At 47.5% G+C, this 26,090-nt stretch overlaps 1 protein-coding gene across 3 annotated transcripts in view; it reads right to left on the bottom strand.

Moving 5' to 3' along the window:
* The window catches only part of GRID1 (glutamate ionotropic receptor delta type subunit 1), a 670,463-nt gene that overhangs the window by 194,973 nt on the left and 449,400 nt on the right, over positions 1 to 26,090 (bottom strand). For all 3 annotated transcript variants that reach the window (XM_023648767.2, XM_023648771.2, XM_070265586.1), the window contains 3 exons: positions 25,335 to 25,505; positions 12,630 to 12,791; positions 10,979 to 11,098 (listed from right to left, as the gene is read on the bottom strand). In XM_023648767.2, the coding sequence (XP_023504535.1) occupies positions 10,979 to 11,098; positions 12,630 to 12,791; positions 25,335 to 25,505 (453 nt within the window). The remainder of the gene's footprint in view (positions 1 to 10,978; positions 11,099 to 12,629; positions 12,792 to 25,334; positions 25,506 to 26,090) is intronic.

The raw sequence follows: 26,090 nt of genomic DNA, 5'->3' as shown, positions 1-26,090 counted from the left end.
GGTAAATATCTAAAGACTTCTACTTTCCATCTGAAGTACTTTTAAATGTGTGCGACTATTGAAATAAAAAAATCCTATTGTGTGGCAGGGTTTCCAATGAGTGCAGATATATATGATACATATAATGCAAAATAAGCATGAGGGGGGAGAGTTAAAGGAACCTATATGTTACAAGGTTGCTACATTTTATATAAAGTTGAACAATATTAAATCTAAGTGGGCCGTGAAAGTACAGATAGACAGATATAGATATAGATAGATATAGAGCGATATATCCCTAAATAAGTTTCTTAAATATTGATGCAAAGAGATAAACCAAAAAGTCAAATAAAGAAACTAAAATGGAACGTTAAAAATATTCAAATAACACAAAAGAAGGCAAGAAAAGGGGCACAGAGTACCACAATAAAAAGAGAACAAATAAAACAAATAATAAAATTGTAAACATAATTCCAATTCTATCAATAATTAGCTAAGATGGTAATGGTCTGAACACTTTAATTTAATGGCAGATATTGATAGAGTGGACAAAAAGCAGAAAGTGCCCTACTACAAGCTGCTTATAGAAGTCACAATTTAAATATAAATGCCAGGCAGATTGTCTTTGTCCCATAAGCTTGAAAATCCCCTACTCCATTGAGAGCCACCAGGTGGCATTAGCAAGAGAGAGAGACTGCCACAACCAGGATTCAGCCAGGGAAGCACTCTCCACTCCCCAGGGCCAGGGTGGTCCGGCCACAAATACCCCACGTAGGAAACGCTCCTCACCTTCACAGGCCAGAGATCCCCTTCCTTAAACCAGAGGTACCATGTGGCTTATCCTGGAGAAGCCCCTTCACTCGCCTCAGGAAGCACAAAGCATGAAGATGGACAATAGGAGCCACAACAGCACCATAAAAACTAAGCAGACCAGACGGAAAGAGCACCACAAGACAGCACCAGTTCTGGAAATTAAGTAGTTATTGGAAGCACAGAGGACAAAAGTAGGCCAGGCTTGTATGCTAAAATTAAACAGGGAGACTCCCCACTAAATAAAATACTGTAAAAGATTTAAGTAGAATACACAGTCTCCTAAGATAATTACAACAATGTTCAGGATATAATCAAAAACTACCCACATATCAAGAACCAGGAAAATCACAACTTGGATGAGAAAAAACAATCAAGTGATGCTAAGATCAAGATGAATCTGATGTGGGAATTATCTGATAAGGATTTTAAATGTCATCATAAAAATGCTTCAACAAGTGATTACAAAGTCTCAAAACAAATGGAAAAAAAAAGTAGAAAATGTCAGTAAAGAAAAAGTATAAAATAGAACTACATGGAAAATATGGAACTGAAAAAATACAGTAACAAAAATTTAAAACTCACTGGATGGGATCAATCATAGAGTTTAAAGGATAGAAGATAGAATCAGTAAACTGGAGGAGAGAATAATAAAATTTACCCAGCATAAGCAGCAGAGAGAAAAGAGACTGAAAAAGAAATGAGTGGGGCCTCAGAGACTTGTGGGACAATAATAAAAGATCAAACATTCATTCCATTGAAACGCCAGAAGGAGAAGAGAAAGAGTGTGGGGATGCAAGAGTGTTCAGATAAATAATGATTGACGAGTTACTGAATTTAGTGAAAAACATAAACCTATAGAGTCAAGAATACAGGGACTGAAAATGGGATAAAGAAAGAAATCCACATCAAAACACATCATAATAAAACTTCTGACAACTAAAGATGAAAAAAATCTTAAGTGTGATGACCTAGTCACTCCACTCTCAGGTACATACCAAACAAAAAGACATACATATGCTCCCCAAAAAGATGCATCTGGAAGTGTTTATAGCAGCATTACTGGTAATAGACAAAATCTGGAAACAGTTCAAGTGTCCTCAACAATAGAAGAAACAAAGTGCGAAATATTCATAAAAGGAATATTATACGTCGACATGTATTGATCATGTCTTTTTATTTTCTTTATTTCTGATGAGGGACGGCCCCTCCCAGGATTAGTGGATTTCTTGAGATAGTAAGTGACACATGGGTGCCTTTCATATGCAAGCTTGCCAATGCAGAGCCCGCCCCACAACCACCTCCTTTATGGAGCCTTTATACTCTGGGCTGCTGTTCCCCAAACCTGATCACCCCAGGTGAGACAGCAGACAAGGAGCAGCAGCCCCCATCCCTGAAACCCACGGAAATTATCCAAACTAGCCGGCCCCAAGACTGCTTACCTTGCCTTGCCCACTCCTTCCTGCAAAAACCACCATAAAGATGCTTGCCCACATTTTCCCCTGCTCCCTCTGCCTCCTGACCCACGCTGCTGCTTCTCCTCGTGGCCCTGTGTGGTGTGGTGTGCTCCCTCCTCTTGGGAATTGTAAGTAACAAACTACCTTTTCATTGGCAGTTGTCTCTTCATCTGTTGGCCTTACCATAGCTGAGCAATGATAAAACCAACACTTCAAAACACAATAAAAATGAATGAACTAAAACTGCATACAATAATAATATCTCACAAGCATGAAGCTGAGCAAAAGAAGGCAGTTACAATAGAAAATACAAAGTACATGCATTAGATGTCAACACTGTTTCCACTGGTGAGTGTAATGACCAGTAGGGGGCACAAGGGAGACCTGGGGGCACTGGGGGATATTCTGTTTCTTGATGTGGGTGTTGATTGCACGCAAGTGTTCCCTTCCTGAAAATTCACTACGATTTTTACTCATGATTTAGGCAAGTTTTTGTATGAGTGTTACACTTGAGTTTGTATTAGAAAAACTACTATGATTCAGCCACCACTATATTCAGAATAAAATTGCATTCCAAACCAGAAAGGATAAAAATAAATTATCTAACACTTCATATAATAAGTTTAAAATTTTACAATAAAACGAACACTAGGCGGCAAGGAGACAGGAAGAAAAACAATCAATTAGAGTAACATAAAATATAACAAAATTGCTTAAACAAATTAGACCTAGTTCTTTGAAAAAAATCAATTAAAAAAACTTCTGTCAAGTCTAATCAAGAAATAAAGGGAGACAACACAAACACACAATACGGTCATGCTTAACAATGGGGACATGTTCTGACAAATGCATCGTTAGGTGATTTTGTCATTGTGTGAACATCACAGAGTGCTCTTACACAAACCTAGGTGGTATAGCCTACTGCACACCTAGGCTGTATGGTACTCATCTTATGGGACCACCATTGTACGTGCAGTCTGTCACTGACTGAAATGTCACTGTGTGGTGCATGACTGTATTAGCAACGAAAAGAGAGATATTTGAACATATATTTTTTAAATCATTGGCAAATACTATAACAGAGCTTTAGTAACGAATTTGAAAAAGCCAGTGTTATACAAGATTTTCTGTAGATTTCTAAAAATGACTCGAAGAAATGTAGAAACCAGGAAAGAAAGTTTCCAAGATATCAGAGTAATAGCTCCAAGACCAACAACTAGCCTAGATCATTTTACAAGTTAAATTCTTGCCAACTTTCGAGAGCTCTGTCTGTACAGGCGCAAAAGAATGAGCGATTCCCCATCTGTGTTAAGAAAGGAGTACCAGTCTGATGCAAGTTGAACACAAGCATCTGAAGGAGAAAGTACAGGTCAATGTCACATATGCATCTAGGTGGAAAACCCCAACTTCAACAACAAAAAAAGCAAAACGATCATTATATAAAAATGGGAGCCTGGGTCAACTCCTGAGAAAGGTCTCTTTATTTTAAAAAAAGGCAACCCTCAGAAAGAAATGACCGCCTTCTTCCGCTTGCTGTTGTCTTTCTGGGTACGACAAATGGAACTGCCACAGCCATCCCGAAATTATGAGGAGAGCTCAGACGTGTCCTGAGGACTGCCAAGTAGAAAGATGAAAAAGACCTGAGCCTTTGACAGGGACTCTGCACGTCTGAATTGGCCAACCCGGTGCCACCCTCGATGCAGCCTCTTTCTATGAGATAAGTCTTCCTCATGGTTTAATCCACTTGAGATGAGCATTCTGCTACTTGCAGACAAGTACATTCTAGTAATGCACAAAGTTGAATTAAATTTAAGCTGAGAGAAAAAAAAAGGGGAGAAAAGAGTAAGAATTTTTTTAAAAAATCAATGAGGAGATGTGCAAAATTTAGTAGAGCATATGATAAATGTGACATTCAAGTCAATGGGGGAAGGAAGGATTACTGGATAAATAGTAGTGGAAAACATCACTGAAAAACGTAAAAGTTAGGTCATCACATGAAAATTTATCCCAAATCAATCCCAAGTGGATGGCAGAGTTCATTGAAATAAAATCAAACCATAAAAATACTAGAAGAGAGTATAGACGCATAGTGTCTACTTTGAAAATTGGGTATGACTTTCTAAAAAATACAAACATAAATTTTTAACTGTCTCTATGTGAAAATATTTTCTTAACTCAAAGGCAAACAATTTATGGGAACAAAATACTTGACACAAATAACTATCAATTCCCTTCTGAAAGACAAGTTACATGAGTTGACAAAAATTTCATCCCTAATATAAAAGAGCAAAGGACCTAAGGAATAATTTACAAAATGTGAAATGCAAATGATCAATGATTATACTTTTAAACGTACAATCCCACAAGAAATGCAAAATTAGCAACATTATTTTTTCATACTGCTACCAGAGTAGCAAAAACGTTTAACAGGTCAATTTTTTGAGCATAGGATGTAACAGATTTCCATATATTAATGGTGGAAGTAAAACTTATTAAATCCTCCTATGAACAATTTGAAAATCTGTGTCAATTACATAGAGAACCTAAAAAAGATATTATCCTTGGTTTGGTAGTTCTACCTTTTAAAAAATCTAAGGAAATAAATATAGATGTAATTAAAATTGTATATATTTTGGATGCTCATTACAATACTATTCTACATCAAGATGGTGAAAATACCTAAACATTCATCATACAGGAAGATAAAATAAATGATGGTTCCATGTAAGTTGAGCAATGTGTTTCCATTAAAAATCATAGTTGTAAAGAATAGTAGAAAAAATGAGAAAATATTCCCAATATAGAATTCAGTGGGAAAGTCAGGATATGAAGTGTATGTACTAAATAGCAATTTGATAAATATATATATATCACTACTTTGTCCCTGTGCATAGAGTGAGGGAAAAGGAAGGAGAAAGAAAATATACCAGAAATGCTAACAGTATTGATTTCTTGGTTTAGAGATTTTAGCTGACTTTTATATTCTTCTTTTCATTTATCTGAATTTTCTAAACATTCCACGCTAAATGAGCATGTATTGATGCTATCCTGAAAAGGAAGCGATAAATGATACTTAAAATGAAATACTTAATTGTGTCTTTTCCTTATCCCTCTACTCAGACGAAGCAGCAGTGTTTGTTTTGGTTCTCAGCCCTGTCAAAAGCAGTTCTGCACAAGAGTTCGGAACGGTTGACATTTTACTTGGGAAATACGCTGCAAGAATGCTAATCCATGAAGAGACTGAAGTTTATTTCTCTTCTGTGACTCACTGTGCACGGCCGGGAGTCTCCGTCAGAGCAGCTTAATAGAGATAACGCACAGTTCTCAGACTGGATCCTCCGGGCTCCACCGCCCACTGCCACCCTGTCTCATTACTGAACCCACTGCGCGGCTCCTGGCACCAGCTGCTGGAGCCACCAGGTAAAGGGTTCCACCTGTACTCTCTAAGAGGCAGCTCCTACTTCATTCCCAGAGCCATCCTGTCTACTGGCTGGTGCCTTTTGCACCTGGCCTCAGCGCTTAGAACTTCTGAGAATGTGTGATAATTTGCAACACAGCGTAGCAGACCTGGGGAAGAATGTTAATGATGTACTTCCGAGCCCAGGGAGGGCTGGGTCCTATGGGGTGGTGATCACTCTATGATGAGCAATTATTACTCTATGAATCAGCAGCAGCCACAACGCCTTCTCAGGGACATGACATCAAGGGAGGCATTTGACTGCTGTCTAAAGACAGCTTTTATGAAGAATCAAAATTGACAGAGAAGACAGAAGTGCCTCAAACTAGTGAAGGAGCACAGAACGAAGCCCCATATCCCTGGATAATTGCTGGAACAAGGAGGCCAAGCCAAGGGCACTGGTGGAACTTCAAGTCAGCAGGCTCCAGGCCAATGGGAAGGGACTATGAGGTCCTAATGCTGGCTTTGGGGGGTGCGGGGGAGGGCGATGGACAGGAGGAGGGAGTGGAAAGTGGAAAGTGGGCTGAGGGGAGTGAGGGAGTCGCAGAACTGCGTCATCCTAAGTTCAGAAAGGAGATTCCAGGTCCTTGACACACATCAACCCCAGGAAACCTTTCTTCCAGCCCCAGACGAGCCACATGGTTGTTGGTGCTCCATAATTGAGTCTCTGGGCCTCAGTTTCCCCAGTGGAGCTGCACAGAAGATCACAGGGATGCTGGGGAGAGGGAACACTGTGCAGGGGAACCTCAGGACCCCTCCCCCCAATTCTCCACCTATTGCAACTACCACGTGTTTGCTTCAACAACTGTTTAATACATGTTTGAATTCCAGTAAGATTCTGCTGCAGCCCGAGAAAAGCTTGAAAACCACTGGACCAAATTCTTCCTCAATCTCTTGGTCCTAATTCAATTCTACTCCATGCAAAGGAGCAGAAAACAACTCTATTCTCTCTCGTCACACCAGGGCATCCTTTCTCCTGCAATGGCGACACATAGAGCAAACCCACAGGCTTTCCAGATGCTTCCTGTCCATTTCTGCACCCTCCTGCCCAAGGAGACAGGCTGCCCTGTGCTGAGGCAGTGAATCAGGTGGATGGCACCTGTGGGAAATGAGGTGCAAAGAGCCTGCAAGCAGTTGGCAATTTCCCCAGGGTTTCACTGCACCCGGGACCCTGTGTCAGTGGAAGGGAATGAGTCCTCCACACCAGGATCAATAGGAAAGAGAAGCAGAGACATCCTCAGCAATCACGTCCTGGAAAAATATTTCTGCAGGGCTGTAGCTGATGGCACAGTCCAGGCAAGGCATGCTTAGGGAAAAATGACAACCACGTTCTCCTGCTTTCATTAACCACACCAAACATTCCGAAAAGTTAAATCTCATCTGAGGTGAAGCTCCCAGCATCCTCTCAGCCCTTGGTCTTGATAAGGAGTGGAAGGGGGCTGAGCATGGCCTGGGTCCACGAAGCACTCCCACTGCCCTGGCCTCAGGTTTGGCACATGGTGAGGAGCTACCCAGCCCCCTCTACTCGAAGCTGATGGCCCATGCCACCCGGGAGAGTTCTCACGGACAAGTTCTGCATCACGGTCATCTCACTGACTGACCCCCGCCTCTAGTCCACCAGGAGCCTCCTCTTCTCTGCACCTCCCGTGGGAGAAAATGAAGGCTCAGAGAAAAGGAGTGGCTGCAAAAGCTCGGGAGAGGCACAGCCAGGAGTGACACAAAGGCCCCACGTCAGTAAGACAACAGACAGGTGATGCTTCTCTGTCCACAGGAGGCACTCAGCAGCTTTGCATGCCTCCACCTTTGGAAACTTTCCAACGGGTGGCTTTCAACAATCCCATCCCAGCTCGTGTCAGGAGCTAAGGACATGTGCACAGACAAGCCCATGAGAGCACCCTCTTTGGAGATTTCTGTCTGAACAAAGAGAACACCAAGTAGGAATTTGTGGAGCTCCAATAGGAACAAGGTTGGATCCCAGGACAAATGTCAAGCCAAGTCCTGTGGGAGCTGGACGCGACTTTCCAGCAAAGCCTGGCCCCCAGTGGGGCTGCTTGGTGAGCACCCCCGTCAGATAGCTCCAAGCAGAACACAGAGATGATTAATATTTTGCCTGGAATTGCCCTGCAAGCTGGTGCCACAGACCTTTGATTTTGCCACGCAGCACTCCCCAGACAAGAACTCGCTTCCTGGATGAGATAATTTAATCAGTGTCTGCCCAGCACCCTGGTGCAAAAGGCGATCGCCCACTTCCTCCGTGCTCTGAAGGGCTGAGTAATCCACAGTCTCCTGATGCCGCTTAATCCCAAACGTCTGGGTGACTCATCCTCCGGAGTATTTACTTTTAAGAAAACATCCATCCGCTCCCTAATTTAGACAATTCCTCTTGGTTTAAATATGAAATCTTAATCTTGGTTTTTGTGTGTTTGTTTGCTGTGGTTGTTTTTAAATTAACATATGTACAGATGGATATATATATAGTATACTTATATGCATATAAATATATGTTAGGATATATACATATATGAAGATATATATCATCTTTGCAGGCATCCTCTGACTGGGCTCCGACGACACAGCATCCAGCATCTCAGCCCAGCTGGCTCCTCCAGTAGCTCTGCATTGGATGTGGCCACAGAGAGATGCAGCCCAGGGAGGCACCTCCGAGTCACCCTGCCTCCTTAGGATAACTGACCTTTGCCCTGCCTTTGCGTGCCTCAGGATCCTAAATCCACCGTCAGATCTGCCGCCTACCCTCAACTGTATCTTTAGGTCTCTCCAATTTCCCAGCTCACCCCTCACAGCCCCATTTTCCACCAAGAACTCCAGCTCAGCCCTGCCTTCAAATGCCGCCCTACACCGGTGACACTCCATCCCAATCCCCTCTCCTCCTTCATCCCAAGACCTCCCAGAGCCTGCTTTAATGCACCCTTGGCCTGAATAACAAACATTTGCTCTGGTAATTCTCATTCCCTGCTTTCCAGGTAACCTCTCCGAAGAGAGAGAAGCTCCCAGGCGGACAGATAACAACCAGGATATGCAGTTATTAAGGGCAGATTTTAAAATGACAAAAGGATACATTTTAAAAGAAAGCCCACTTGAAAATCAGCTTCCCTTCCAACTCAATTACATTCAGGCCTCCTGCTCTGAAGCTCCTTAGACTGAGAGATTCCAGCTCCCGTTGGCTCCAGGGTAGTGGAGGAGCGTTGCCGTGGCAACAGGGAAGGCCCAGACACCTGAAGCAGGAAGTGGAGGACACAGTGCCTCCTCCTTTCTCGGGCACCTGGAGTGGCCCCCCATCAGCTGCCTAAGACAAGAAAGGGACCTCCCCAGCCAACATTCCCACCTGCCGTGGGGACCTTGGGGTTAGAGCTGAGCTGAAAGAAGACGGATGGGGTAGCAAAGGAGCCAGCAGGCGGGCCTGATTGTCCCTGACCTCAGAGGAACACTCAGGGATGAAGGCAGACTGTGGCAGATACGAAGGTTATACTCCTCAAGCTCCTTTCACATCAGAATGGCTGAAAGGCTCCCTGGTCCTGGTTTTTCCTTAATAGGTGGGAGTCCCAACACAAGCCAATTTCTACGGTGGTCATGAATGACCCAGACCAATGTTGCCCACCCATCCCTTGCCCCCTACTAAGCCACACAGCTTTGGGCATCCCCAACAGACATCATAGATCATCCCCGACACCCTTGACATTGCAGGTCACACCCTGGCCCTCTAGGGTATCACACCAGAGTCAGCGACCCACTCTATGATGCCACAAACAAACCTCTGAGCTCCAAGACCACGTGTACTGCCATTGCATCACAACCAATTGTTAAACCTCCAAATATTATAAGACCAGCCCATGACTCTAGCTTCTGTCACAGGATGGGCTGAAATTCCACCACCCGAGTATCATCCTTGGGTCCGGATCATCCCAGCCTCTCCCTTGGGAGCCAGTCTTTTTCCCGTGTTGTAACTGATGACCACCCCCTCCATGCTCTCCAGCTCTCACACTCTCCGTAACTACACAGGCATCCTTTCTACCCTGTCTCAAGGAGCACAGCCCAAGAATCCCCTCACCCAGAGCAGCATCATGTAACCCTTTCCTGGCCCTCCGCTGCCCCAGTCAATGCTGGAGGCTAGGCCAGAGGGCTCTCTGCCAAGGGTTTCTCCTGCCCTGATGACAGATCACTATGCTGTTTCTCTTCCGGGCACCATCATTACTAGAGGTGGCTCCCTCTCTAGTTTACAGAAATATACGTGTGTGAGTGTGTGTGTGTGTGTGTGATTTCACGAGCCTGTGCCCGAGTGTGTGCCACCCAGTTAGTGCTTAACTGCTTTCCTGATTAGACTGAGCCCTGTGGCCCCTTTACATCATGACGCTCCCATCTCCAGCCCTGACAAGCACGTGAACCTCCTGTGAGGGCCATTTAGGGGAGTGCATCCAAGCCAGCTGGGCTGGCCAGGCCCTGGGCAGCCAGCCACTGCCCTTACCTGCATCCCCATGATGGGCTCCACACTGTGGTTTAGAGTGAGTCACCACATCTAAGGTCCCTTGTTGGATAATTGTTTCATCCCTTGTTTGCCACATTGACCTCTTGGTCCCCACACCTGTTAGACTCTTGACTTCACAGGCCCCACTTAACTTTGGGGGTTCCAACTCTGGGTAAAGACCTCAATCCTGAAAATCCTCCATAAGAGGAGGGAGGAAGAGGCAAGCTATTACCAGGAAGAGCCCCCAGGCCTGCCACTTGCATTAGCACCAAATAAAAAGGCCAAACCCCACCTGAGTCATGTAGCTCGTCTCTCTCGTCTCTTTCCAGTGGGCCCCAGCACTCCCCACTTCTCACTCTCCTCGTTGTTCATTTTCCTGTTCACGGCTTTGTCTCATTCTTGGATCTAGGTGACACTCTTAGCCTATAACCCCTGTCTCCCGCCCCAGCCACAGTCACACCTGTCCCCATGGTTTGGCTGATTTCAGCAGCTCTGGGAAGACACGTTGCCCCTTCCAGCCTCACCCAGAACTGCAAAGCTGGCCCTCCAGGCCCAAGCAGTGGGACCAGTCAGCGCCAGGGGCACCTGTTGTACTGAGGGACTGTATCGGCGACTCTTTCTATTGAAAACTGCTCTGAACCTCCTCCCCACCAGGCACCATAAAAACCAGCATCAAGGGCAGCATCCACAGAGAGAGACTGGGAGAGGGGCCTTCCGTGTTGGTCATGCCTGCTCAGAGTCCAGTGCCCGCAGCACCGCAGAGGAAGAGGGGGAGGCGGGGACCCGGAGGCTTACCTTACGCATGTCTTTGCCAAAGGTCTCACTGTAGGTCGTGCCCAGGATTTCAAACTGGACGTAGGGATTTGAGCTGTCCTCCCGAAATTCCATCACCCCTGTGAGGCCAGTGATGTGGCCCTGTAGGACAGAAGGAAAGACCATTGGAGGGTGGGCCAATATGGACTGAGTAGGAGAAGAAATCTCAAAGGCAAGGAAGAAAAAGGAAGTGGTCACCAAGAAGGGGACGATCAAGGACTGGGGAAGTAATGGACACCTGTAAGAAGGAAAGAGTCGCAGGCAGTCCCAGGGCCTCGAGCTGGATCAACATGCCCAGGCCATTGCTCACAGGAGAAATTCCTAAGGCTTGTACCTATTGTGCACGCCATCAGTATGACTACAGCTCCTGCTCTGCGCCTTGCATGGTGCTAGCTATGAGATTGAAGAGTGACCTCACCCTCCTTCTGTCCTCACCCTCCTTAGCTTAGTCTTCCCTTGCACCCTGCTGCAGGGGCTCACCTCAGCCTGAGCCGAGAGGGAAGCCAAAGATCAACAGGAGCCATATCAGACACACGGTGGGAAGTTGCGGGGCAGTGACTTTGAACACTGGAAGCCAAAACCCAGTTCAAGTCCTGGCTGTGCCACCTGTGCCACCTTGGGCAAGTCATCTCCCATCTCCCAGCTTCTGTCGGAGTTAATCAGATTCATGTCACAGATCCGCAAGGACTGAAGGAGAAAATGTGCACAAAGCATGGCACCCGGCACAGATGGGGTGTGGCAGGTGTGCAAGTCCTTTACCTCTCTCTGCTAGCTCAGTGGGCTCTGGGGGAGCAGGTGGCAGACGTGTGAGCTTGTGATGAGCCCCCTTCTTTCTTCAAACCTGGGGTAGGGGGTCTATCCAGGCTTGATCTCCCAGATTGGGAGCTGGGAGAGTCCCAGAGACTGAGCTGGTACCAGAGGGGCCCTGGCTCTAGCTTGGGTGCATTCAATTCAAACCCACACCAGAAGATGTTCCCTGCTCTCGAAACCACGCGCAATTCATCATGACTACAACTCCTAGTACTACAGATTCCACTAAATGCTCTTTTGAAGCCTCTAAAAGCCAATTCATTCTTAGACTTATTAGTCTTCTGTGGATTACCCAATTCACTTCTAATCCAGCCTTCCAACTTGGTGTCAGACCTCAGTATGTCATGGGACACATCACATGCACACACACAGATACGTGCACCCACACACATATGCACACACAAGCTGAGGCCCTGGCGGATCAGCACATGCACTTCCAACTGAGACAACCTCTCTTATGGACTATGGATGGTGGCAGCCTGCATGGAGGGCTAAGTGGCAGACATGAGCTAGGCAGTTGCCTCCATTTTTGACTTGGTCATGGACCTTGGACAAGTTACTAACCTCTCTGAAGTCCAATCTCCTTATATAAAAACAGAGACAACAACAACAACAACAACACATATCCATGAACCCAAGCTCACTCAGCCCTCAAATGCTGAGACAGGAAGAGTGGCAAGGAGGGAGGGTTGGGGGGTGCCTGCCAGGACAACCACACAAAGAGCTCAGCTTCAGGCCACCTGCTGGAGCAGGCACAGAGTGGGGGGTGCATGCAGGGGCCTGTCTCTGGCCTTGGCCTGGAAGGGTGCCCCTTCGCACATACCTTTTTGATGGTGTCCAGCATGGACCTCCCTCCATTCCATGGCTTGGTAGACTTGCGTATGCAATTCAGGCTCGCCATGCTGTGCCACTTCCGGTCCTCCAGCTTCCTGTGGAAGGCGTTGGCCAGCATCAGAACACTGTCATACAAGTAGAGGTTGGAGATCTGCAAAGACAAAGGTGGTGAAACCCTTTCTACTGGTGCATTTCCAGAGACAGGGGAACCAGCAGAGGGCTGGGGTGACCCAGGATGCTAATACCAAGAAGTGAAGCCCAATATCTATGCCTCACTCCACTGGCTTCCCAGTCATTCATTCAAAAATCCAGCCAGGTGCTGAGTTCTGAGTAGAATGTGACCTAACTCTGCTTCAGGAATTAGAATGGGAGGCAGATCCACACATCAACAGAACCAGCATGATCAGTGCCATGAGTGAGACTTGCACACGCAGGTTCTCTGCAAAACTGGAGTGGGGCATCCTGCTCATACAACAAAGGATGCAGGGAAGGATGGGCAGAAAGCTCAGTCAAGAAGGATTCGTAGGACAAAGGGTGGGGAGCATTATAGGGAGGGAGCAGCATTATGCAAAGGCATGAAGGTGTAAAGGACAAGGGCCCCTTAGGGCAGGGTCGGCCACTGTTTCCCACAAAGGACTAGATAGTAAAGATTTTAGGCTTTGTGGGGCTTACAGTCGCTTTTGCAACTGCTCAACCCTGCTGTTATAGTAGGGAAGCAGCCACCGATGACACATAAGCAAAGGATGTGCCAATAAAACTTTATTCGCAGAAATAGGCAGCGGGCTATATTTGGCTCGTGGGCCATAGTTGGCCGACTCCTGGGTTAGAGGGACTGAAAACAGTCAAGATATTTGCGTCAACAGGTACAGTAGAGAGGGAGTAGGATCAAGAGGGAGGCAGAGATTGAGCCAGGTTAAGCCTCACTGGACGTGCTAAGGAGTAACAACATGGATGGCTTTAGGAAGAAGGACACCATTGGAGGATCTGTGCCCAGAAACCAGATCTGTGCCTTGGAAAGACCACTCTGGTTTCTGGAGGTGCCCAGGGTGGATGGTGGCCCAAGTGACACTGGCAGCTTGTGGTGACGGAGATTCCGGAGGCCATGGAGCCCACTCTGCAGTGGCATCACCGCCACGCAAGGGATGTGCTGGAGATGTGCAACTGTGTGCATCTGAGAATGACCCCTCTGCTCAGCTGTCTGCAGTGCAGTTGGATCATATAGGAGACACAGCCCATCTCAGAGCTCTTGAGAGCACAGTCGTGAGGGAAAAGTTGGGATAGTCAACAGTGAGAATCACACACCACAGCAGTGAGATGGGGGGACAGGTCTGGCTCACCCTCCCGAGCGTGATTAAAGACTGCTATCTGGATGAGCCCGAATACCAGCATCTGCCCTCTCAGGGGTCCAGCCAGATCCCTCTACAGGGAAGAAGACAGCCCTGTTTCCAGGTGTTACCCTCCCACAACCTACTTCCCCTAGGGGGTATCATAAGAGCAAAGGGAGGAGACAAAAGGGAGAGGGTGGGCAGGAGATAATGTCCACCCTCGGTCAGGTTTGTGATCCCCTCCCGGGTAACTGTTGCACAAACATCCATCAGCCAAAGTGGGCCAAGGGGATGATTCTCTACACACCTAAGCAGTGAGGTGTCCACTAAAAATATTTCGGGAAAACAAAATCACTGGATATAAATAGGAGAATATATCGGCCTCACAGGACTCCTGGGAAGATCAAATAAGGTCCTTGGGCTGCAGGAGGAACCCCTGCTGTCCCCCAACCTCACCTCCCACCACTCCCCAGTATGCCCACGCATCCCCCCGTGCTTTGTTCTCAGCCTGCAACTTCTTTCCTCACACGTCTTAGACTGGGTGCCCCCAAAGCAGAGCCCCAGACGTGAATTTAAGTGGTAGGACTATCCTTTGCAACTGAAATCAGAGGTGGGCCAAGGGAGCTCGTGCAGGACATCGAAAGCATCTGCTACATCAGGCCTGCTCAGCAACTCACGCTAATCCTCAAGGGTCATCTCTGCCATGACACATCCAGGCAGAGCTGACCACTTCTTCCATGGGTGTCCCTGTACCCTGATCATTCCTACAGACCCCTGTCCTATCCACCTTCAACCTGTGTCCTTTCTGTGACAGCCGTAGGCACAGGAATGGATGCCACTAAACCCTGTGTGCCTAGCGCCTCTCCACACTGTAGGTGTGAGAAGTGGATGGAGGGTGGACAACAGATGTCTCAGAGATGGCAGGAGCTTGCCCGGGATGCACAACCATGGATTAAACGAGAACCTCAGGCTGAGGGGGGCAGGCACAGCAGTGGCCAGTGACCTCCCTCAGAGCTCATCAGCCCAGAGAAGTCATCTCCACCACTGGAAATTCACTCCCTGTCCTACAGGGAACACCATGACAGAACCAAGTCTCCAGCCCCTCGAGCCTTGGGGCAGCATTCCCTCGATGAAAAAGATGAACCCACTCCCTGCTCTTGTCAGCCCCCCAGCTCTCAGGAGCCCCGACCACTGTAAAATTATTTTTGACATATCCACTTCCCTCTGGAATACAAACCCAAAGGGAGATGCTGTTATAAGAGAATGTAAGCCCCTTAGAGTTGGCTTGGTTTTATTTTTTATCTTTTTCCAAAAGGATAACTCAAAGCTGAGAGTCCTTGTTAATGTCAAGATGTCTCTTCTCAAGACATTCATGGGTCTCCCAGACACCCACTCACAGCCTACACTATTCAACCAAGGGGCCCTTTGACCATATCTCCACCTGTACACGCACTCATGCACACATGGGGCAGCCACCCCGCTGTAACCCAGACCAGCACCCAGTGGAATTTCCCTTTTACCTTCCAGCACTTCTGTTCACAATGAATTAAGGTACTTAACAAATGTGTGAATGCAGAGAGGCCTTCAATGAAGAGGAAAAAACAGGATGCGACTCAGAAAGGCCAAAGGAAGCCCTCAGCCTTCCCACAAGTATATCTGCTGGGAAGGAGGAACCCATTTCAGTTCAAAGAAACAGGCCTGAGCAATGCTCTTTTCCAGGCATGGATAGGCCTTCCCACTGCCCCCATATCTATCACCCCTGGCACCTTTGTCCATGATATACTACACACTGTCGCTTCATAAATGCATTTACCTCACCAAAATTTGAGCTTTGTTAAGTGCAGGGCCCCCGAAATATATATATATATATGTATATATACACAAATATGTATATATTTTTTTCCACTGTCTCTAGAACCCAGTATCCAGCACCAACCAGAGACATGGTTGGTGCCTAATGTATGTTTGATGGATAGATGCATGGCAGATGAACAGAAGGATAAACGGATGGATGAATGAGTGGACGAGTGGATGTGTGAGTGGGTGGGGGACATGGGGAGATGGATGGATAGGTGGATCTCTTGTTAAGCAGGTACACATTGATCTTTGTTCACAAAAAAAGAATATATAGAAAACAGAGAGCAGGAAAAAGATATTTTCTGCCTCCAGCTTTGACCTGGGAGGGAATCTCTTTTGTTCAAACAACAATTTGCTCCTCATTTATAGCCTACCCAAAATACCTTCTTGATTCCCACTTGGAGATATTTCCATCTTCTCTACTCACTCCTGCCCCTTCTCCTGGTAAGATGCTCTCTCCATACTTCTCCCTGCCTTGGGCAGAAGCTGACATGCCATATTGATCTGTGGCTCCACCTCTGCTCTCCAACCCCAGCATCTTCACTTAAGCAACCTGGTAGGTTTACTGGTGGGGACACAAAGAGAGGAGTGCTACCCTCAAGTCTGGTTGTCCAGAGAAGGGACATTTGGGGGAAAAGATCAAGAGCAGATAGTAAAAAGGCAGCCTCTACTTGGGCCCCTCCAAGTCCTGACAAACAGAAGAAGCCTTTCCTCAGGGTGGGTGGGTGGAGACCAGTGTTGGGGCTTGATCATGCCAAGTTCCCGGGCCAAGTGGAGAGGTCTAGAAGGAGAGAGGCTCCCTGTTGCACAAACGCTCACTCACTAACAGCCAAAGCTGGAGCTACAGGCCACAGGGACAGAGACGGCAGGCCTGGCCAAAGGAGTCTTTGCCTCTCTCCCTCATGACTCAGGTAAGGCACAACACAGAGTTCATTAGCAAAAGACAAACAAGCAGAGCAGATATTGTCACCATTTAAGCTCTCAGTCCTCTCCCAGTGGAGCCTGGGGCTCTGGCTGGCCTAGGAACACTGCAGCACACAAGTGACAAGGAACCAAAAAAAGAAAAAAATGCATTTCAGGTCAGAGTAGACTTAAGAAGCAAAAGAGAGGTCAACATGTCCAGGCCAAAGGCTTGGCGGAGGAAAGACCGGAGGCAAAGCAAAAGATCTGGGGCCAGGTCAGAGACGCCAGAGGGAGTCAAGTCAGAGGCACTCAAGAGCCAGTCAGGAGAGGGGATGGGGCTGTCCTGGGAGCCTGTGGCTTCCATTCTAGGTAGGGACAGAGCTGGAAGGGGCCTCGCTGGTCCAGTTGGTCACCCTGGAGATACAGCATGACGTTTACTCCATTGTGTATGCAGCTGTGCCGGGTGGCCTGGTAGGATGAACAGGAGCTTTCGATTCATCACAACCTGAGCCAGCTGTGCTCCCAATGTGGACAGCTGTGCATGGCTACAGCAAGCACTCAATAAATGCTTATCGAATGGGTGAACTGAACCTCCACTTGCACTTCCTTGCTGAGTTGCTGTTGAACAAGTCATTTCACACTCTAGACTTAAACTGATGACAACAAAATACAATGCAATCAGTGGCCTGGAGAGGGGCAGTGGGGCAGCCCTGATCGGCCTCCATATGAAATGCAGATGGGAATACCTCTGTGTGCCACGTACTGTCCTAAGTTCTTTGTGTGCATTTTTGGTTTTCAAGGGAGCAGAGACAGAAGGGAATGGAAAGGGAAATAAAGGACCCAGGCGGGCTCCTGACTTCATTGTGGGTGAGCTGAGAGCTCCTCCAGGGGTGTCCCCAGTCACTGGGGCCCAACATGGGTCTGGCACATAGAAGCGTGGAGACTACTGAGAAAACAAACTTGTGTCTGCCAACACCTCTCTCGCAAGGCCCCTTGGTCTGAAAGCTTTTCAAGACTGAGCAAGGGTAGCACCTGACTTCTGCAGCTTGTGGGTCCAAAGACTGAGCAAGGATGGGCCCTGAGCATTACATCCCCAACCGCCCAAAATCTGCTCAACTGTGCACGTGTCTCTGGCCTCCTCCTGGCCCGAGCAGCAAAGTCACAGCTGCCACAGCCCCCTGGGCCTCAGCAGGGTCTTTCAGGGCTGCATGCCCTGAGGTGTTGCAGGGCTGCCCTTTGAGGGAAAGGCCACTTCTCTGCTCCCAGAGTGATCCAGAAAAGGTGCCAATCCAGGAAGGCCCAGAGTGGGGGCCTCTATAATACCCTGGCCCAGGCTCCCAAAAGGAAGGTGGCTTGGCCCATTGCGGTCAAAGGCCTGACATTTGCACTGCAGAGCTGGCTCAGCCATGGCAGCGTTCAGTACAGCCAGTCCCGTAACAAGACAATGCAGGTGCGCAGGGGAGAGGGGGAGGCAGGCAGGATATGACTAGAATGGGGGACAGCTGCAGCCCAGCACCTGTGGGAGGCACCATGCTCTGCACTGTGTCACCTGTTGCCCATCCCCTGCCCAGGCTTAGGGGTTTCAGTCCTGGGGAAGTTTCCTTATGTCCTCTCTACATGGTCACCTCCTATGGCCGCAGCATGGTTCAGATGCCCTCATTTCTCCCTAGGGAGACAGTAACCACTGGTTTCCTTGTCTCCAGCTCCAGTCCTCCCTTAGACTCAGCACAGAGTTGGCTTTCTCGGATGCACATCGCGCCTTGTCATATCTCCAAGGGCTAGACCCTGCCCTCAGCATCCTCGCAGCTGCCCTCCTCTCCAATTGGCCTCCCGATACTTCTTCCTCTCACCCCTTGCTTCAGACACACTGAACTCTGCCCCTGCTCCCCCACGCCTCTGGGCCTCTGCAGATGCCATTCTCCCTAACTGGAACATGCTACAAAACAGAGACTAAAATTCTCAATTTATTTGGAGTTTCTGAGAATTAAGATACAGAACATTTGCGGGAAGTCTAACACAGGAACTGGCATATAATAAGGGCTTACGGGTGTTTGTGGAATTAATGAACGTTGGACGAATAGTTTAAATCTGTTCTTGGAAAAAACACTAAGGTAAAGAGATGTCAAGGTATTTGCAAAGAGGATGACTCTTAGAACATAAGCGATGGAGGCGGGAAGCCACACTAGGGAAGGATATAGAAGCTCTGTATGTATGTTGCATGTGGAACTGTCCATCTCCAACCAGAATCTGGGGTGTGCATGTCCACAAGATGTGGAAATCCAAGCAAGGCTTGCATTTCCAAAGTCAATTACCTACAAAAGAGGTGGGTCCTCAGAAGGGAAGTAGGGGAGATGGAGGCACATCTTTGGGAGGCAGAAGAGAGAATTCAGCCATGAGCTTGTGCCTAAAACTCGCAGCTCATGAAAAACCCAGGCAGACACTCCTGGCTGCTGGATAATTAAAGACCAACCACACGAGGACCAGGGATGGAAAAACAGATTTTATTTTTTAAGAGTTAGCACCAGAATTCCCACTTCTCCAGTAAGTATATTTTATTTAGGAATATACCTTGTGTCAGCAGGAGCAAAGGCTACAAGTAAGATTGTTAAATTGACTTTCATGAGGAAATAAGGAGAATTTACTCTGGAGTCAAGACCCAGAGAGACAAAATAGAGGGTGGACAGGGGAGCCAGCAAGATGTGGAGAGAGGATGGGGTACTGGCACAGAGGGAGGGCAGGCAGGGAAAGTTCCCCAGCAAGAAGCAACTTAGGACATCAGAGGCTGTCTGCGCAGCACCAACGCAAATGCCCCATTGCGACTCCCGCTATGTACGTAAGACACCATCTCTGAGACATGGATTTATTGTCTTGTTGAAACCAGAAAAGGCACTGATTTCCCTTCTGGGTCAGCACCAGGTGGGGTGGAGGCGGCCTCATCAGAAGCTCAGATGATTTGTTTACTTACTGAGTCCTCAGAAGCAGGATTAGGGCCAAGAGTAATGGAAATATAAACCCCCCATGAAATGTACTGAACTCTTCAGGAGAGAGATTCGCTTCCAATCCTATCTGGACCTCAGCAGGCTGAGACCTGTGCCCACCCCCACCAGACTGGAAGGGAGAGGCCACTGGAAGATGATAGTCCTGCTGTGTAGCCGGCTGTCTGCCGTCCCGGCACTCTGTGTGTGTTTCTCTGTAGTAAATCTGAGAATTTCAGCAAGTCATATTTGGGTGCCCCGGCCTTGTCTCCATTATATTCCAGGGGTCCAGGGGATTGTTATCCATCAACATTATCAAGGTAAGAATCATCCTTGAGGGTAAAGGAAGATGAATGGTGGGCCAGGGTCAGAGCCACCTGGCTTTGCATCTCGCCACTCGACCGTTATCCGCCCCACACCAAAGCTGGAATCGTGGGAAATGTTTTCATTAAGAAAGGCTGCATTTCCCGCAGGCTTCTAAGGAGTCCAGTTTTCTCTTCCCTCCATCATTAATCAAGCAAAATAGACTGTTCGGGGAGACCTCACGGAGGGAAACAGCAGGACCTGACCTCTGACCAGATCCTCAGACAGGCTCTGGTCATCCAGCAAAGCCAGACAAGCAGCCGGCAGAGAGTCCAGCTGGGAGGACAAGCTGACGCCCAGATGTCACAGCTTGAGAAATTCATCCCCAGGCAAGGCCTCTCTGCCAAACTGCTGCCAGCCCACCTGTCCTGAAAGAGGGCATCATAGCCAGGCCTGAGGAGGGCGCAGATGGTGGCAGAGGGCAAAGGGCATAGGGAGCTCTCTGCGTGGCTGAATTGGAGGGGGCATGTGGAGAGTAGGGAGGGGCATCTGTCCATACCCGAGGTCCTCTGGGCTCCAAATTCGCACGTGGCCACCTGCAGCCAGAACAGCAACCATTGCACCCAAGGAGACCACCTGTGCAACTGCCTCTGACAAAGGCATCCATGACCACGCTTTTCCACGCTGGTTGTGAAGGGTTCCATCTGGGTCTTCAGGGTGAAGGAAACCAGGGAAAGTGAAATGAAGCTCAAGGTAGCTGAGGAATGGGGAGGCTCAGCGTTTTGCAGAGAAACGATTCTACTAGCAGCTTGATGAAAAACGTGCAGCCAAGCAAGAGTACAGAAAACCTTAAAGAAACAGGGCCTCCTGGAGGAGGGGAAGTTTTCAAATGCTTTTATAGACTGAGCGTGGGATGCACGATTCCAGCTAACAAGCCATTCAAGAATTTTAAAATGCACAAAGAAGAAAAATTCCAACCCGAGGGAGCATTGTATAATAACACCACATTAGCCCCCCAGCAAGGCCCAGGCTCCACGGTGACCAGACAACACAGCTTATACCATTTGTCTGTCCCATTTGGAAACACATTCGAATATAAATGGAGTGGCAATGTGACAACATGTCTGTTACTTCAATTGCAGCCCTGAAGTCGCCAGGCAGGCAGCACAGTTCTGAAGACGGAGTGAGTTACAGATTCTCCTCTGAGCAAGGCTACCCGTGAAATCTTAGCAAAGTCTCAAGGTTCTTAAGGACTCGTTATCACTTTTATTAACTTACTGAGTCAGGCGAACCCTAAGCTAACTTGTCAAGAAAACCAGAATGAGAAACACACAAATAAGACAGGACTTTGTAGGGAAAAATAAACAACTGCCCCACACTCTAGCAAATACGATGCTTTTGAAGCCACAAAAAGCCACTTAAGTATTTTTCTTCCAGGGGACTTTCTACTAAATAGTAACCAAATTGATTTGCTATAATAGTGCTTGGCTGGCTTTGGAGCTCAGACAGCCCTGACCACTGGCCTGACAGAAGAAGATGGAGTTTCTGAGGCCAGCTCAGTGCTGAACTGGAGAGATGGATGGTCTCGTAAAAATTCCCTGTTCCTGATGGTCCTCATGACAACTTCTAACCCAGAAGAATCATTCTAAGGGCAGCCGTCTGACGGAAGAACTAAAGATGGACTTGAGAGCTCCACTTCCAAAAGTATTTTCATTAATTTCATCAAGACAAAGTTAATAAGCCATGACATAAATGTGGTTTTTTTCCTTAAGTTAGTTGTTCTAAACATGTTAGAGTCTTCTCTATAAATCTCACAGCTAGAGGCTAGTAGAAATTAGTCTGCCTTCTACACTGTCATTAGGAAAGAAAGAAGTGGTAATAGCTACTGAGGAAACCTAAGCGGAATGGCTTGCAAATGAGATGAATCTACAAGCTGCCCAAATGGTTGTTGGGCAGGATGAGTAAATAAATCCACATTTCCCTCTCGTCAACCCCCACACAAGGAAGCAGGTGCAACAAATGGAGATCGAGACACCCTTAATAAAGTATTTTATTTATAGATATATAAAGAGGTTTCTAAGGGCAGTTTAACTTGTGTTAAGACCTGCATTCTAACAGATCCACTCCATCAGTCCTTGTGGAAGTTCTCCAACGAGCAGGTCTTGTATACAGAGCTAAGTGGGTCTCAAAGCCACGGCCTCTCTTCTCCCATGCAAGGCAGCTCTGATGGAGTGCCTGCATGAGCACTGTGGACAGTAAGTGGTGCATGATGCATAGGATAAGGGGCTGGACAGACTAGAGATGCTCTCCCACCTGCTCTGATGCTTTTAAAGAGCATGCTCCGGAAGATAGGCGGACTATATCATACAAAAGATGAGGCTATGTTCACCCTTGCCATGGAAACCCTGAACCCGCTTGGCCACCTCCTCCACAATGATCCTGTTAATAACCCAGCCTTGTTCTAAACGCTTGCTGTATGTTCTCTCGTTTAGTTTTCATCATGACTCTAAAGGGTAGGTAATATTTTAATCCCCAATTTACAGAGGAAACTGAAGCAGAGAATGACAAATAAAAAATAATACATTAAAAAGTTAGTAACTAGAGTGACCGGGATTCAAACCCAGGCAATCTGGTTTCTGTGCTGCTGCTGCTACTACTACTACTAATACTAATACTGCTACTGCTACTAATACTACTACTGCTGCTGCTGCTGCTGCTACTACAGCTACTGCTACTATTACTACTACTGCTGCTACTGCTACTGCTACTAATACTACCACAGCTACTAATACTACTACTGCTGCTGCTGCTGCTAATACTACTACAGCTACTAATACTACTACTGCTACTGCTACTAATACTACTACTGCTGCTGCTGCTGCTACTACAGCTACTGCTACTATTACTACTACTGCTGCTACTGCTGCTGCTGCTACTATAGCTACTGCTACTATTACTACTACTGCTGCTACTGCTGCTGCTGCTACTACAGCTACTGCTACTATTACTACTACAGCTACTGCTGCTACTGCTGCTATTACTACTACCATTGCTGCTACTGCTACTGCTACTATTATTACTACTACTGCTACTGCTGTGCTACTGCCACTACTACAGCTACTGCTACTAATACTACTACAGCTACTGCTGCTACTGCTGCTATTACTACTACTATTGCTGCTACTGCTACTATTACTACTACTGCTGCTACTGCTACTACTACAGCGACTGCTACTAATACTACTACAGCTACTGCTACTGCTACTATTACTACTACTACTGCTGCTGCTGCTAGTGCTATTATTACCACAAGATCTCTGTGATGTCACTCTTAAATCTTGCTCTTTGTGTCGTGCCTGGGCCCCAGCAGGAACAGAGAGAGGTAAGGTGGCTGGGGTTCTAGGTCTGATATTGCATTCACCACATTTGATGACAACGAGCCACGTGCCTCAGAGCCGTGCCTCTGTTTACCCTCTTAAGGGGTGCGTGTCATCTTCTAACACCCTCTACTGGATCCCTCCTCACTACCATCAGTCTCCCTTTCTCGCTTGTCCTCCAGGACAGATGCTTTGCATCCGGTGTGCCTGACGTGCTACCAAAGAGCTCACCCGCACCTTTAGTCCACGGCAAAACAAGTAATCACAGGCCTTGATGAGATACCGTCCCCTCTCCCTCCACCCCTAACCCGTGCAGCGTATGTCTGTGCCATGGGAAGTGGCCCCTCCTTAGCTCCTCAAGCAGAAGGAGTGCAGCATGACTAAGCAAGAACTGGGAAAATGGATGGGGGACACGGGGCAGGGCGAGGGCAAGGCTGCATGTTCTTGGATAAGAAGGAAGCCCTTTGAGGAGAGAGAATGTGGGGGACCTTCCAGGGAGTGAGACCCTCCCAGGAGCAGGCCCCACAGAGTGACAGGGTGCCCTCTCCTCCTTGCCTCAGGCGGGGATGTGGGGATGGGCACGCACTGCCTGAGCCATGTCATCTCACTGTGCTTCCATCCACATGGGGAGCGGGGGTAATCAATACAGAGGCACAGTGAGAGTCTTACTTGGCCTTCACCTCTTCTTCCAAACTCCAGAAAGGAGGAAGACAGAGCAGGCAAGAGCATCCAAAAGTACAAAACCTGGCATCAAGTACCTTCTACCCCCCAGCCCATATGCTCCAGGCTCTCAAGTCCACGGGTCCTGCAGAGGCCTTAGTCCACTCTCTTGGCCAACCCTTCACCACCTTAGAAAGACCCAGACATTCTGATGGCTCCCTGGAGCAGTGGACACGGAGGGAGTGGGAGTTACTCTAGTTAGAATCACAGTGTCTGCTGAGTTTCCTCATCAATCAAGGACATATTTCTAGCATTTACCATCTGTTGGGGCACATTTCCTTCCCCCCACCAAACATAAGATTATAGAATGGATTTGATGTCTTGGCAAATGACATGTGTACCCAGCCCACTCCAGAGATTCTAATAATTTCCCTCCCCAAAATGTGTGCCCCTGATAAGATGATACGAAAATGTCCTGGGGTGGGGCAGATACAGCCATCTCTGTCCTGCAACACTGATTTCCACTCCTTATGTGTGGTTGAGTAAAGGAGGTGTAACTAGTTTCAAATGCTGAATGGCAAGCATATCACGTGCACAAACTTCTGGACAATTTTCACAAACCCACTTGGGAGAAATTTCTTTTTATTATGTGGCTCCCACCAAGCATCAAATGAAAGTTTTCTTGGGCACGATATTCCTAATGGCAGATTCTGGGCCCAATGGACAGTCTCCACTGTGCTTCATTGTTACCCCAAACATCCAGGGAGAAAACCACCTCTCACAACAGGTCACAGCTCCACATCCTACTCCCAGGTCCCAAGAGAAGCTAACAGAGATTACACCTATGTCAAGCCAGCAATGGAAGGACTGACCATGAGCCTGTCATCTGATCTTGGAAGGAATGGAAAACTTAAAACAGGTTCAAGATGATGACTCCCCATAGGAAGCCTCCATCCCCAGGCCTGCCATGTGAACCCATCCTCCAGGAAACTGTCATCACAGAAGCCTAAGAGACAAGAATCTCCTTACTCCCTAAGCATGTTACTTTTACATACAAGAGGCACCCAGTGAGCTAATATGCCCTGTCTGCTGACAATGGGGATAATTGCCTGCTGATGTTTCTCGGAGGCACTGCCCAGTTGACTGGTTTCAATTTCAGTAAATGACAGAGTTCTAGTAGTTAAAGTAGGTGGGCAAGAGTGCTCAGCGGGAGTTGAGGCATACAGTCGCCCGAGGCGGGCCAAGGGCATGGGCCTTTCCCCTCCTGGAGGGAGCTGGCGAGGCGAGCACTGACCTGCAGCATCTGGAGGTAGCCTTCCTGGGGGTCACAGAGCAGGGAGGAGATGCGGTGGTTGTTCCTCATGCATTTCTGGTTGTCCTTTGCAGACGGGAAGATCTGCCGGACCACGGTCATCCTGCCCAGGGCGCTGTGGACCAGATCCAGGATCTCTGGGTCGCTGATTTCCTGGGAAGATAACCAGACTCATTCTTACCATTGACTCATGAACTATTTCTGCAAAAGGCCTATGAGGAGGCGTCTAGATCAATAGCCGAAGGCATTAAGGGATGGGGGCCCAGGTCACTCAGTTCGTTAGTTGCTTATTTACAACCAATACTTGCTCATCCTAAAATGCAAACAGGATTACTCAGTGTCTTCCCTGAAGGCCAGGAAAAGATATCTGAAGCTAGACCATCAATGCACTGGCTTCCTCGGAGTCCAGCTCTTAAGAGCCAGTGCTGTCAAATGTCATGTTAGGCATTAGCTGGAAATAAAGGCTAACTTTCTTATTGGGAGTCATCTACCTGACTTAGACAAGGAAAAAACCGGTTTTCTCTGACATAGCCGACCAAAATTCAACGAGTTTCTCCTAATTCCTTAATAATTAGAACTTTTTTTAAAGATTTGCATATAAATTTTGAAAATATATCCATTCATTCACTCAGTCATTGCACAAAATCTACCCAACATCTCATCTGTGGTCTGTGCTGTGTTAAGCACTGGGGATACAACCGTGAATGAGTCGGGCCTAATCTCACCTGGTGAAGTTCA

The sequence above is a fragment of the Equus caballus genome, chromosome 1 (assembly GCF_041296265.1).
Source record: "Equus caballus isolate H_3958 breed thoroughbred chromosome 1, TB-T2T, whole genome shotgun sequence".
Classification (NCBI taxonomy): domain Eukaryota; kingdom Metazoa; phylum Chordata; class Mammalia; order Perissodactyla; family Equidae; genus Equus; species Equus caballus.
The sequence above is the reverse complement of the archived record's forward strand: the minus strand, read 5'-3'. Positions and strand labels throughout refer to the sequence as shown.